General features: G+C 35.5%; 1 protein-coding gene across 2 annotated transcripts in view; it reads left to right on the top strand.

Annotated features, from left to right (window-relative positions):
* Positions 1 to 861: 861 nt before the first annotated feature.
* The window catches only part of LOC129759865 (glycogen synthase kinase-3-like), a 29407-nt gene continuing 15570 nt past the window's right edge, over positions 862 to 14698 (top strand). Inside the window, exon 1 of one of the 2 annotated variants that reach the window (XM_055757410.1) lies at positions 862 to 1976. In XM_055757410.1, the coding sequence (XP_055613385.1) occupies positions 1088 to 1976 (889 nt within the window). In that variant the 5' untranslated portion in view covers positions 862 to 1087. The remainder of the gene's footprint in view (positions 1977 to 14698) is intronic. The other variant, XM_055757411.1, reaches the window with a different exon arrangement.

Here is a 14698-nt window from a genome sequence, read left to right as displayed (position 1 = left end):
GGAAATGTAATCCTCGATAATCCAGGTTGAGGTGAAACCTCAACAATTCCACCTGAATTTGACAACTTATCCCACTGTTGCCCAAACGGTACCTTAACCGGCAACTAAGTAAAGTGGCAAAAACTGGCCCCTGGCGCCTCTCGATGGCTTCCTCCAAACGGGGGGAAAACAAGCCTCCACACCACACCGGGTGGGTCACGTTTTCTTGGTTTTCGGGGAAGGTCGAGTGTCGGTGTTGGTCTATCAATGGGGTCCGAAGATAAAATGGCAATAACAACAAACCCCCAAAAGAAGGTACGTAAAAAAACAGTTTACGTCGTTTCACTCGCGCGAATTTGTAGCGAGATTGCGCCAAAAATCCGCTGCGCAATAAAGTCGGGTTTTGGGGAGGTGGTTTTTACTTTTTTTGTGTTTTCTCTACCTGGAGCGCATTGCTGCGTAGTCCATCAAGTCCATGATGGAACGTACCAATGTCGGTCAGATTATTTTGGCTGTTGTTTTTGGTGGGTATTGGTTTGAGAGATTTGGAATTTGGACAGTCGTCCGTCAGAGTCAGTCAGAGTTCACAAATCACTGCAGCAGCAACGTTGTAATTTTTTTATTGATACGGAGCGCGCGGAATGCGCGATAAGAACACACGCTCTTTCGGAGCCAAGAAGAGGGACACGCAAATTAATCCTGCGAAAAGCGCAAACAAACGAACGTCTTCATTTTTTCCGGTTGATGGTGATAATCGATAGAGCACCGCGTGACCGTGTTACAGAAACAGAGAGAACCGCGGCATCATTGTCTCTCCAGTCGGTCTGTTTTTATTATTTGTGCTTGTCTCTTGTACTAATCAGTGGTGTTTTCCTTGTCCGAACTCTGGGTAGGATTGTGTGTATAATCACTCATACACAACGTCCCGAAAAAAAATAGCAGAACGAACGAAAGTAAAGTCGTCCAGTCAGTGATAGTGGTTGGAAGCTTCATCAGCATCGGGAGCAGTCGTTAAGTCGTTACAGCTGTCAAGATACGAGACGACTGAAGGGAGGCCTTGGTGTATTGCTCTTGACTTGCCGCACCAGTACAGCGACGAGCGTACAGAATGAGGCAAATCAATCTAGCCGAGTCACCTCTGACGATGGCTGCAATCGTCCGGCGGCGAGCAGAGGCTATCAAGCACAACAGCGAGTGCGAGACGGACGAGCAGCGGCACAACCAGACGTTACCATCGGTCGGCACCGGCACCATAGTGGCTTCCGATTCGGGCGTGTTCATGTCTACGACGGACATCGATGGGGCACCGAGTGCCAGCACCAGCATCCAGCAGCTGAGTGCCGTCGAAGAATACGGAGAAACCGCCAGCCCCAGAACCAAGCCAACTTACGTAATCGGTGAGAACGACGACGAAGACGATGAAGTCGATGTCGCCGAAGTGGACGACGAAGAGGATGGCATCGAGTTGGATCAACTGCCACCACCTCCAATCCAAACCACCGCCAATCCCAAACTGAGCAAAGGCAGAACATGCCAGAGTCTACCGGACGTGAACAGTCCTCGGCGCCTTTGTGCACCGGTAGAAATCGCCTGTGATAGCACTAGTGATATAGTTGTAGAATCTAGCGTAAAGGGCGAATCGGCACAACCTTGCGATACCGGAGGTGTCGCGAATGCCATAAAAACAGCTTCCATCCCTGCAGCAACCACTCACCAACCACCGAAAAAAATCGTGGACCCGAGTCTGCTGCAGGTCTTCTCGATAGATCCGAAGCTGATCAACAAAAGTGACGGCCTTCAGCACACCCTGTACTACATCGACGAAAATGGAAGTCCCAAGTTGCGGGAACGGTACTCGTTGCAGCAGCAGCTGGCGGAAGAGAAAAAGCGACGGAAGAAGGAACGGAAAGCAGAAAAGTATGGACCCGATGGGGAGGAAACGACGCAGTGTACCTGTTTTAGCTTCAGCCGCTGGTCCCGGAAGTTTAAAAAGCTATGTGAGTACACTCCAAAATGCATTAAAATCTTTGAGAAAATTTAGAAATTTGTACCTTCCTAATCGGGATGTGCTTGGTTGGCAACTGAATCTCAGACAGTTGAAGATACAAGCTTATGTGGTTTTGTTTAAAATAGATAAGCGCATCTAGGTAATTACTTTTAAAATATTTGACCAACTCAACACACATACAATGCAATCCTGTGTACCGCCATTGAAGCTTTGCTTTTTTCAGAACCTTGACCGAAAATGTAGGTACTATCACTATCTTGTCATCAATCAAATTTGAATGCTATCGCGGCCCAGATTTTCCGTTTTTCGAGAAGGTCACGCAGCTTCAATTCAGTACTGATAAGATGCTATTGGCAGTTGATCGATTTGATTGTTTTGTACACGGCTTCTGATTTCATTCAACTATGGAACCTTTTTGAGAATATAAATCGAGTAAATTTTCTAAATCCCGTGCAAATTTGCGTTTGAAAAAAAATAATAGCTGTTGAGTCATTAAACCACTATGGCCGCCGATTTGAAATAATTCAAAATTGGCCAAATTTTAGCGGATCTTGGTAACAATTTGAGGTGTATTACGAATCAAAATTTGAGACGCAAATAATATGTAAAAATAAAAATTGTTAAAAAAAATTATTCTTCTCCAACCTATTGATAAAGATATGATCATTTAGTATCCGAGCACTTTTTTTCGGTGATAGCTTTATTCCTCAAGTTCAGATATACCAAATTTTGACAGCGTTGTGTTTTTTTGTGGAAATGTCAATCTCGCCTATTTTTTTTTCATATTTTTAAGTAAGTTATCGTGCGTTTGAGATATTTACGATACATGGTAAAAATAATTGTGCACAATCACCTCGGAAATTTTTCAATGTTGAGTTAAAAACTCATGAACTGTTGATTTTTTCTGAAATTTTTTTTTGCCCAAATGATTATGAAATATGAAGAGTAGGGTGTACCAAAATTGCATAACATCTGGGAATCTGGGGGCTCACCCTTCAAATGTTAGATTAGGACGTGCAGAACAAACTTTTGTATGGGGCCGACTAAAAAAAATCATATTTAGAGGTTCCGCAAGCGCGATCTTTGAAAAAGTCCACTTTCAAAAGATTTGATTTTAAATAAATTCTAAGTCCAAAAATTTTCATAAAATTTAAATATTTTATATTTTTTGAATTTTGTTTGAGTTGAATACTACACGTAAAAAATTAAAAATGAACCAAATTTGTATCAAAATGTAAAACAAGCAAGCTATTTTCAAGAAAAAAAAATTATTGGTTCAAAAATTTTGTATTCAACTGACCAAAATGTGTACCAAGCGTAGAACATTTTTGATACCAAGGCCATCAAAAAGTAGGTATTTATTAGGACAAATTTGATAAATTAAAAAAAAATATCCTAAATTGTGATTTTTATTACGGATTCAACCGTGAATAGCTCTTCACACGATGATACAAACAACATGTTTTGTTCAGCAAAGTTTAAGTGCACAAAAATCCGCATCTTTTGATGGCATTGGTATCAAAAATGTTCCACGCTTGGTACACATTTCGGTCAGTTGAATACAAAATTTTTGGACCAAAATATTTTTTTCTTGGAAATAGCTTGCTTGTTTTACATTTTGATACAAATTTGGTTCATTTTTAATTTTTTACGTGTATTATTTAACTCAAACAAAATTTAAAAAATATAATATATTTAAGTTTTATGAAAATTTTTGGACCCAGAATTTATTTAAAATCAAATCTTTTGAAAGTGGACTTTTTTTGAAAGATCGCGCTTGCGGAACCTCTAAAACATGATTTTTTTTAGTCGGCTCCATACAAAAGTTTGTTCTGCATGTCCTAATCTACCATTTGGAGGGTGAGCCCCTAGATTCCCAGAAGTTATGCAATTTTGGGACACCCTAATGTAGAGCCACTCTTGGATGCTCATGAAGTTTAAACCAAGCATCGGAGTGGGACTATTGATCTCAAATATGGGTAAACAGACTTCGGTTATTGCGGATTACTTAAAGACCCCTGAACTATTCAGTAAATCCGTTTCCGGCTGGCATTAAGTGTTGCTTGAGTAGTAGACACCCAGCAAATAACTAATAGTGAGCAGTTCCGTGGGTCGCAAACTGTGCAATCAATTTTTAAACACAATTTGACAGATGTGTTCTGATGGACAAAGAAATTTATGTTAAACTCGAACTCAAGAGGTCAAATTCTTCGAGATGCCTGCTCATGGAAAGGTTCCAACCAGATTTCAATTGTTTTTTTTTTTCAACCCTTTTTAAGTAATCTAGTTACCGATAGTTTTAGTTTTTGACATCACGACAAGCATGTTCCATTTCAGTTAAAGCATAACTTTCACATCAAGACTTAATAAAACATTCAGTTGAGGTACACTATTTTCTATCTGAGTTTATATTGAGGCTACCAGATTATTTTTCAGCACGAATCCGGGCCGGACAAATGCGGGAAATTTCATTCAAAAGCCTGGCAAAACTGGGGCTTTTGATTTCAAAATTGAAACAAAAAATCCAGAAAATATCCGGGAAAATTTTGTCAAAACCCAGAAATTACTCAACAAAAATTAAGTAAAAACTGAAAGAAATATTTCCCATTAAAGTTTCTCGACAGATTTTAAATCGTATTTTAGGCTTCCAAAAAAACTTTCATGACTATTTTTATAAAACTTGCCAAAAAATTTTCGTTCTGCAGGCATAAATAAATAAAATTATAACACAATTTGTATTGTATTACCAAATAAAGTGAATAAATCCAGGGCAAAATCCGGGCAAACGCGCCGGTCCGGGCCCAAATCTAATAAATATCCGGCCAAACCTGGATAAAACCGGGAAACCTGGCAACCTTAGTTTGTATACAGTAGGAAAGCTTTTAAAAGCCAGAATTTCACTGCTCCCACCTCCTTTCGATCGTTTTCTCAAGATGACGAACTGTGCAAAATTTCATTTTGGTTGAAAAAAAAGTTAAAATTTCCATTACAAAAATCAAAGTTAGTTTGGCAACACTGTAAAAATCTTAAAACTCAATTGAAGGGAAGATTTTTTGCCTAGGAACAACTTTTCAGAAGACAACCAGTCGTTTTGGACTAAATGAAAAATTGTAGACCTTTTTGTTTATATTTTCCCGTACTTTTCTCACGTAGTTTAAGTGATTTTTTTTTCACAAATTCTTCTCCTGAACTACAAATTTTGAGAATAGAATATTCAGAAATGTTTATAAGTGTCTCCTTGAATATTAAAGTGAAAAAATTGCATAGCAACATATTTTTTATGATTGATACGAGACGGAATTTATTTCCTCTTGCCTCTTTCAAATGCCCTAATTTTTAAAAGATTGATATCTAGTTTAATTATTAACTAGTTAAGCTGATTGGTTTAGCTAAGTTGGGGTTTTTTTTTCCTATTTTCATCGCGATATGCAAACTGTTTTTCCTTTTGTAAGAATTTTTGCTATTTTTTGAGATATCACATCCGAAGGGAAACAAATTAAATGAAATTTTATAGCGTTACAAATGATTTAAAATCGTTGCTGGTTGTCGATAATTCCTCTTTTGTTTATTTATTTTTTCATCAATACTAATTTGTTGATTTTAAATCATAATTTGACCTTTTGTTCCAACGGTGTTTGTGATTGGTAAACCTTCCAAAGCTTTACGGGTTAATATGACCCGAAGCGAATTTTCAAATCATCCTAATCTTCATTCCAATATACTGAAGCATTAAGATTTTTGGGAGACCAAGTATGTTCTATGAAAATGATAACCAAATCAATGAGAAAAAACTAAAATTTGAATCTAAAAAATCGGTTCATTGAGAAATGAGAAACAGCGAAGCAAAGCCTATAATATGTGAGTTACATCATTGTTTCGTGTTCAGAGTTTCTATTTCCTAACTGACTGAAAAAGTAGATGAAAATAAAAATGCATTTTTAAACTGCGACCCAGAGATGGGTCTTGACTCAAACATTCAGTCAGCGAAACTTTTTTTTTTGTAGAGAAATGAATCCAACTGTGTTAGATGAAATTTCAGGGACTAGACTAGATGAAGGCGCAAGATGTGGGTTCAAGTCCTACCGGGAGACAAGGCGAATTTTTTTCACATGTTTTTCTACATCAATTTTCATCTAGTCTAGTCCCTGAAATTCCAACTTACAGTTGGATTCATTTCTCTACAAAAAAAAAATGCATTTTAAATTTTTTTGTCGAAACCTGAAAATTAGTCACTGTAGGGGCATAATGAGAACTCCCCCTGGGGCGGTATAAGCACCATTAATCGGGGCACGATGAGCGTTTTCTGCCGTAGAATCTAACAGCGAATTCAACTCGATGAAGTCAACTGAATTGTATAGCTATAGCTTGACTGGTTTTATCTGACGATTTGGTCTTTTGGTAAGGTGTCAGAAAGATAATCAGAGGATTACAGTTCGATTCCTGGTCAAGGCGATTTTTCTTTCATTTACCATGCATGCATATAACAAAAATCGATGTTAGATGTGTGCTAGTACAAGCACACTTCTTGTACCAATTTTTGTCATCTCATGTACCTCAAGGGATCGCAATACAATCATAAATCGTCCTTTTTTACACCGAGATAAGTTCTGGTAGCTCGTATTCTTGTACATCATTACTCGATTTTGATCATCGACCAGTCAAACTATTTCATTCAATCAATCAGGGCATTTCAACATTGACAGAATGAAAGTTTTAAATGCTGCACAAATTCTTGCCTGGCACAAATCGAAGCTCGAATAAACGCAAACAAACGTTACAAGCTTTTCACTTTGTATGCGCCAACACTAATCTGCAGAAATCACAAAAAATCTGTTATTTCACAGAATTTTGAACAAATTTTTGTCACGGAATCTGTGTTATAGATCACACAGTTTTGTGGTCTAATCACAAATTTCAAACTTTCTGTTTGTTAAAAAACCCAGAATACTTTTCGGCAACCTTGCTTCGAAGTCATTTTTTAAAGACGGTTTCCATAGAGTTCACATTCTTCCGAATGAAGTGAGAGTAAGGAGAAATGCTACCAGCAGACGACCATCCTCTTTCTCTTTTGAGAAGAAAAATTGAAGTTTGGAGTTCCTTTCTTGTGGAACTGTTTCCTGTGAATAATCAGAGAAAATTAAAATAAAATATACTCAGCACTGTGTGCTGAATATAATATGCTTGGCAGTTGCAGGCATATTTGATTTTAGAAAAGGCATTGAATTTTTTTTGTGGGTCACTAATATGAACCAGTATGAAATTTATTTGTGGCTTTCTAGTAGAGTTGGCTAGAGAATTGTGAGTTGTTTTTTTTTTACTTTGATTGAAATAAATTACATTTAAGACGATGATGCCAAAACGTAAGCTAAATTGCGTTATGCCTGATGTGCTATCTCATGAGTGTTACATATATTCGAAAGGGAATGGAAGGTATCTTTTTTTTAATTCGTTTGAACCATTCTACCCTTCTATTGGAAATTAAAAGTGACACAGAACTAGGATAATCGATGGTGCTTCCGCGCTTGTTTGCCAATGTTTAACACTGCATATACGCATAACCATGAGATGGACAAACCGGAAGCAGTTATCTAAGCTGTTTCCTCCTCAATCAGATATCTAAGTCAGATTAAAATTTTTAAATCTTTAAATGAAAAAAAATCTGATTCAGCCGAAGACTTTAGAACAACAACTCGTGTATGAAGCGAAAACAAAAACAAACTCAATCAAATTAAATGACGGTTTCTCCGTAAATACCTCAAGCTTTTTGCGTGTACATTCTCTATCGACACCTTACTTTATTGGAAGGTAAACAACGCGCTAATGGCTGTTCAAATCGATTGTTTGCAATTCGCGCTAACTTTCCAACACCTTTTGGCATCTTATCGTGCTCATTCTCGACCGGGTGGATTCATATTAAGTCGATGCAACCCGCAAGTGTCGATCGAAATGAAAAAAAATGTAGAAAAAAAAAATGTGTACGCATCCATCCAACCAAATACTTGAACGATACTACTAATTGGACACCTAAATATCTCCAGCCTAGCCCCTCAATTGAAAAAGCTACAATGTATTGAGCGCTATTAAGGCGTGATAGGACAAAGTGACGTATGTGCAATTTTTTTAAATTTAAAGTTTATTTCCTTATTTTTTTTCCAAGTTATTCGGAAAGCCTTTTGCACTTTTTTTTTATTTTAAAAATAAAATGTCAATTTAATAGTTTTGTTTCGTACCACACCTGCTGATGTTTGCTCATCTTTCTGCTTGAACGAGCCTCTCTTTTTGAGTGTGTAGTGGCAAGGCAGATATCGGTAAGCTTCAGATCGTGGTCTCCATAATCCTTGTAGTCACCTGGCTTCACTTTATCTATCTAAAACGCAGCCTGTTACGAGGAGTCCTAAGCCTCGTGGAGGAAAGTGAAAGGAAAGCTGCTTCTTTTCCATCACATCATTATGGGAATTTGTAGCGCTAGCGATAGCGACAAGCGCGGCACTAGATATTAATCATTTAGTCAGTGGAATAATTCTGTGTCACTTTTATTTTCGACTTTTATGGGTAGATCGGTTCAAAAGAGATACATATTTTTTTGAAGCTCAAATGCTTTTAAAACTTGAACACTTTTGTGCCCTATCTACGAGAAATACCAGGGAACCAGAAATATTAAATTCATCGTTTCCAAATTATGGTCCTGAAATCAAAACACAATTTCAAAAACAATGAAATTCTATTTAAAAAAAAAGTGTTTCATGACTTTCTGAACAAATTTTCCTCATATGTTTAATACAATTCTAACTGTTAAGAGATCACTCTCAGTGTTGTAGTTTTTCAAAAAAATCTTATGTATATTCGTACCCAAAATCTTGAGGTTTTAAAGCACTCTACAAAGTCCAAGTTCATGAGAGTAAGACGGCTTCATAAAGCTTTTAACATTTTACGAAGATTTTTATTAAACACAATTGGTATTTTTTAAGAATTTCCTATTTTTGAACATACCTAAAGTGAACATTTTCAGGTTTTATAAAGATTTTCTGGTTTTTTTTAAGGTCGTTCAAAACCTATAATCTCATGTTTCATTTAAGTTAACCAACATAATGATTGTTTAGGCTTTTGAAGCTTCCTTAAATACACTTCCCTGCCCCTATAAAATCTTTTTAAAATCCATAGCTTTTCATTTTTCGTACTGAATCCTTAATTTGGTATCTGAAGCTAATTCACTAAAACTTGAACCATTCCTCTAAATTATTCATATTCATATTCATCAGTATCTGATCATCACTGGGGTTTTCCTCAAGCTGCCAGTATTTTTTTTCCTGGAGCTGATGAGAGAATTTTCATATTTTTCCCCGGAATGGCACTTGGACACGCAATCGTTCAGAACAAATGGAACACGACAGACTTTTAATAGATAGATATAGATATAGTAAAGCTACTGCCCATCTTGTTTCTACTCTACTAGTTAGTGAAGGATTGTCACTACACGCCTCAGCTCCGATAAATTATGAATCCACACCGGCTTTTGATGTCATCCTTCTGCCTGGCCATCGCCAGTCGTTGCCGTTTTTGCATCTGCTTTGCATGATTTAGCTCTTTCATTTTGTGTGTCCTGTCGAGTGGATCGGAATTTTTAAAGAGTAAAATAGAAATTTTATTGGATTAAGACGAAATTTTACATGAAAGCACTTATGGCTTTGGAAGGACTTTCAGGATATTTCAGACAAAATTCCGAAAAACAGGTGGCCATCCAAAAAAGTCAAGTGATTCCGAACAAAAGATCCCATTTTCTTGATTAAACAAATCGGGCCAAATAAGGCATCATGGGTGGTACAAAACGAGACAGTACCGCTCAAAAGTTTTCCGAAACCAGTCAGATTATGACACATGTTTCCCGGAATTCGTAATCACCCTTTAACAGAACTATAAAATTTCAAACAAAATTAAAGGAACTTTCTCCTGTAAAATGAAACATTACAATCTAGTCGGAAAAGCTTCGACTGCACCGAAATTAATTAAACCGAACTTTGCCGACCAATGTTTGTTGTTGTGCTTGTGTTTTTGACGTCGTCGTCATACGAAAATTTCACGGCATGGCTTTTCCCTGCGTTCAATTGAACTTCCCGCTGGGTGTTCTATGTGTGTGTGTGCCATTCCACGAAACACCGGGAGTTCACAAAATTAGTTAATTACGGTGATTTGCAATCGTCGTGTGCGCCCATTTATGTTGCTGTCATTTGGAAGGGGTTGGGTTAGGTTGGGCAGAATTTTATGAACGTGTCAAATTAAACTTAACGAGGTCATGTTAGACGAGAAGAATATTGACGCAGAAAAAGGTTAGGTTTATCGATTCCGATCCATTATTATCGATGGAAAAAGACTACATCGTAATTAGTTGATCCATCCTTTTTTTTATCTTTAAATGCGTTGCATCAATTTAAATAATACCACCAGTTGTTTGGCTAAAAAATTGTCAACAAATCAATAGAGGGATAAAATCAGTTGATGGAACTGTGTCATATCGAAGCACTTTATCGAACTTTTTACTTACTAAGAATAACGTCATTTAACAGTTTCTTCCCCGAGATGGTATCACGTTTTATAAAAAAAAATCTTTTAATACATAAACAAATGAATTTCACCAAGTCGCAGTAATTTTACAAACAACAGTAATTTTACAAAAAACCACATGTAAACATTTGTGTTTTCTAAAGTAAAAATTCAACCAAAAGTGTCCATTCTTTCTTTTTTATTTCGTGTGAGTGGTCCAGATGTGCACTAATTTACACGTGAATTACATTTTTTTTAAAATATGTTCAACACTGTAAAATTACTTTCGAAACATGTTAATTTACCCAAACATATATGTAAAAAATTTGGAAAGCAATTTGAGTGATGCCAACTCTCCAAGCTTCGAGTGTAACTCAATTCTATTCCACCTTCCGTCAGGGTGCCGTCATAACGCAGTAGCAGATCCCAGCGATAAGTAAACAATCGATTGATAGCTCAGTAGTAACGTTGGTTTTGATTGATATCCAATAAGTTGCCAGTAAAATGGGGTCGATTCGAGGAGTTAGAAGATGATGCCCTTGTAAACATTGTTAGAACTGATCGAAAGCCTTCACCCTTCTGTTGGAACTTGTTCTGTTTCGGTGGAAATCATCATCCTAATCAATTACTAATCGGAATGCACTGATCACGCAATTGCCACTGGTCCAAGTTAAAAAAAATTGGAATCAACTGTGTTCTCTTCGATTCAATTACGGTGTTAAACGATTAGTTGTTTACCGTTTCGTTTTCTGGCTAAATTGAGCTGCGCTTTTAAGAATTGAATTGATTATTTATGTCTACGAAATCGATTGAAGACTGAATACCTACTTCATCAGTAGATGACAGATGAGGTATTGTCAAGAAAATTCCGAGACAAGTTTGTAGTTTTTTACTTTCAATTAACCTTTGCGTTACAGAAAGTGTTTTTCTTTGCTGAACTCGTAAACATATGCATGTAGGGCAATTTTATTTGATTGTTAACGCCCTGAAGACACATATTTTTCTGCTTCCTACTTCTCAGAAAGCCCCCACACTGTTATCAGTAGGAGTAAACAATATTTCCGAATAAACGAAAACAAGATGAATGTTTTTCGCGGCTACGAGTGTTTCGTCCGCTTTTATTCGGAAGAAGCGCTCGTCATTAGCTTATCTTAAAGTGAAATCAATTCGCAACAGCATAAACGGACTTACCAATCATGGAAAATTTGTGAATTTTAAATCTTCCTTGAATATATTAAAATCTAATGACAAATACTTGCCGACTAACATTGCACAAGCTTAAAAATTATACTGCCTGTGAGTATCGATTCACTGTTTCTGAAGAAAACAAAAAAATGATTGATTCGCGAAGAAACTGAGCTGAAATTTGTTAATTAAAAATCTTAAAAAATTGGTATTAGATAGTTTTAGTTAGAAAATTTACACAGAAAATTCCATGACCCAAAACTGCATTGAACAATTTTTTTCTTTAACTTAAACGTTAAATGAGGAATCGGTTGGAGATAACTTTTTCTCATGATATTTTCACTATGGAACTTCGTATTGTTCAACGAATTTTATTTCACCTTAGCAGGAAACCTTTGTAAATATTATGTTTATAACTCAAAGAAAATACTCACTTAAATATATTTGTATTCAATTTTTGAGAAACTACGAATTAATTATTATGCTACGGTTTTGATGAGCCGGAAAGATAACCTCGTTTAATGGGTAATGTTGTTTAAGAGAAAAACATTGCTTTATTTTTTTCAATTTAAATTCTATAATAGTTATAATTTTTGATATATATCTAAAAAAAGTTCCAAATCAGACAAATAAATTTTCAGTAAAGAGTTAAAGGTTCATGTTTCGGTTTCCTCCCAGGAAAATATCATTTTCTATGTGTTATTTCACCAAAATTGAAATATTAAAGATTTTGATAGAAACTTACTTTTGCAGAAGTAACGAAAACAATCAATTTAACACAAATTTTCTAGTATTTGGAATTTTTCAACCAAACCAGTAAAGTACACTGTGAAAAAGTATAGTTTCATCAACAATATTCCGCCTATATTCAATCATATAGATGATTGATATTCGACTTACTATATTTATCAAACATTCAACTATATTTGTATGTTTGGTTTGTATACATTCAACTATAAAAATGATTGGTTCAACTACAATTGTATGATTGATTCAATCATATATCTATCAAATTCGACTTGAATACACTGATTGATGGTGGGTATTCAACTATATATATTATTGATTCAACTATAATGCTATGGTTGATTTAACTATAGTTATGATTGAATCAATTACATTTCTATGATTGATTTTATGGGTTCAGCAATATATTTACATTTTTTTTCTCGTATTTTTCCTGCATTCATTTTTCCTTTTATTTCGGCTTTATATATATTTTGTTTATTTGTGCTGGAAGCGCAAAAAGATTATGGTTACAAAGAATAATATTATTTTGTTAGCAATTAGCACATCAACGGTTTTGAAATTGTCCAGCCATTTCTGCTTTCCGATGAAACGCTATTCGGTGCCATCAACCGGAATGTCCAACGATTCCTCCAGCGGTATCGATTCTTTCTTTTAAAATTGAGATTCTAGCACAACTGGTTAGAATTAACCTAAAGGGAAGCAATGGTTGTCACAAGTTTATTCTAACAAGCAAATGTATGTTTTTCTCTTATACCTTAATTAACTTCTGTTTTTGCCATTGGTAAACATTAGCTGCCTGTTGCTGACACACTCTATCTACACTTATGTAAACACCTGTAGTGTTAGGATGTGTATTCATACAAGTATCACGCAATCAATAATAAAAATGTAGTTGAATTTACTTTATTTTTAGTTCTTTACCTAGAATCAATCATACATTTGTAGTTGAATCTATCATATTTACAGTTGAATCAATTATACCACTACAGTTGAATCTATCATATTTATAGTTAAATATAAGATTAGATGTCAATCAGAAATATATAGTTGAATCTATTATGTATTTGTAGTTGAATAACTTAAATCAATCATACAATTGTAGTTGAATTTATCATATTTACAGTTGAATCAATAATACCACTACAATTAAATCTATCGTATTTATAGTGAAATGTGAGACGTCAACCAGAAATGTATAGTTGAATCTAATATATTTATAGTTGCATGCCTAAAATCAATCATACTATTGTAGTTAAATCTATCATATTTTCAGTTGAATCAATTATACCAATACAGTTGAATAAATTCTATTCATAGTTGATTGCGTAAGGTCAATTATCAGTTTGTAGTTGAGTCTATCATACTTATAGTTGGATGCGAAATAATGAACAACGCTTTGATGATTGGTATAACCAGCTGAAGCAGTTTGAACAACAGTCGTCTTTTTTTTCGTGTAAGTTTGCGATAGATATCAAAATTCGTCAAACACGCATTTAACCTGTTTATCAAATCCATTTTTTTTGTTTTTAAATGAGAATTTTTTTTAAATATTTTCAAAATATAGGCAGTTTTTATATAATTTGAGTTTAAGTAGTGATATCTATTCTATTCTATTCTATTTTTATTTATTTAAAGAGGATTTCAATCCTCGTGGTCATTCACCCTCTAGTGATATCTGATATAAGATTGAGATAGGGAATAATATTAGGGAAAAAGATATAAACTAATTTCATCAGGAATAGTAGGAGGGTTGAAGAATAGGTTTGATAGTTTTGATCACACTAGCTAGTCAAAAGTATCTCTCGATCATATCCTTTAACCCAAACCTCCAAATAGGATGCAGAGATGACCTCGGTCCTGAAGCACAAGATTAATCTTTCATCCTATTCTACCTTTTCCAATCTATCCATTGACTATTAGGACGTGGCCGGCGCCATTATTGATGGTAAATGAGAGTGAGCATCAGGTTTGGGCATTGTGAATGTGCTATCAATCCCAGGCTCCATTCATTTGACCTCTGACAGGGCCGTATTAAGCCTTCGGGAGGCCCGGGGCAATTTTTCTTGGGGACCCTTACGAATCTTTTTCTTAAACGCCAACTAATCAAAAATGAAAACACAGATGTTAATTTCAAAATGCGATTTGTATTTTTTTAATAACTCTATCAGTAACTTACATTTTCTAGTGAAGAAAAATCAAAGATAGACTTCCCTTATAACAATTGGAAAGTAACGTAAG

This window comes from Uranotaenia lowii, unplaced genomic scaffold (assembly GCF_029784155.1).
Source record: "Uranotaenia lowii strain MFRU-FL unplaced genomic scaffold, ASM2978415v1 HiC_scaffold_296, whole genome shotgun sequence".
Taxonomy (NCBI): Eukaryota; Metazoa; Arthropoda; class Insecta; order Diptera; family Culicidae; genus Uranotaenia; species Uranotaenia lowii.
The sequence above is the reverse complement of the archived record's forward strand: the minus strand, read 5'-3'. Positions and strand labels throughout refer to the sequence as shown.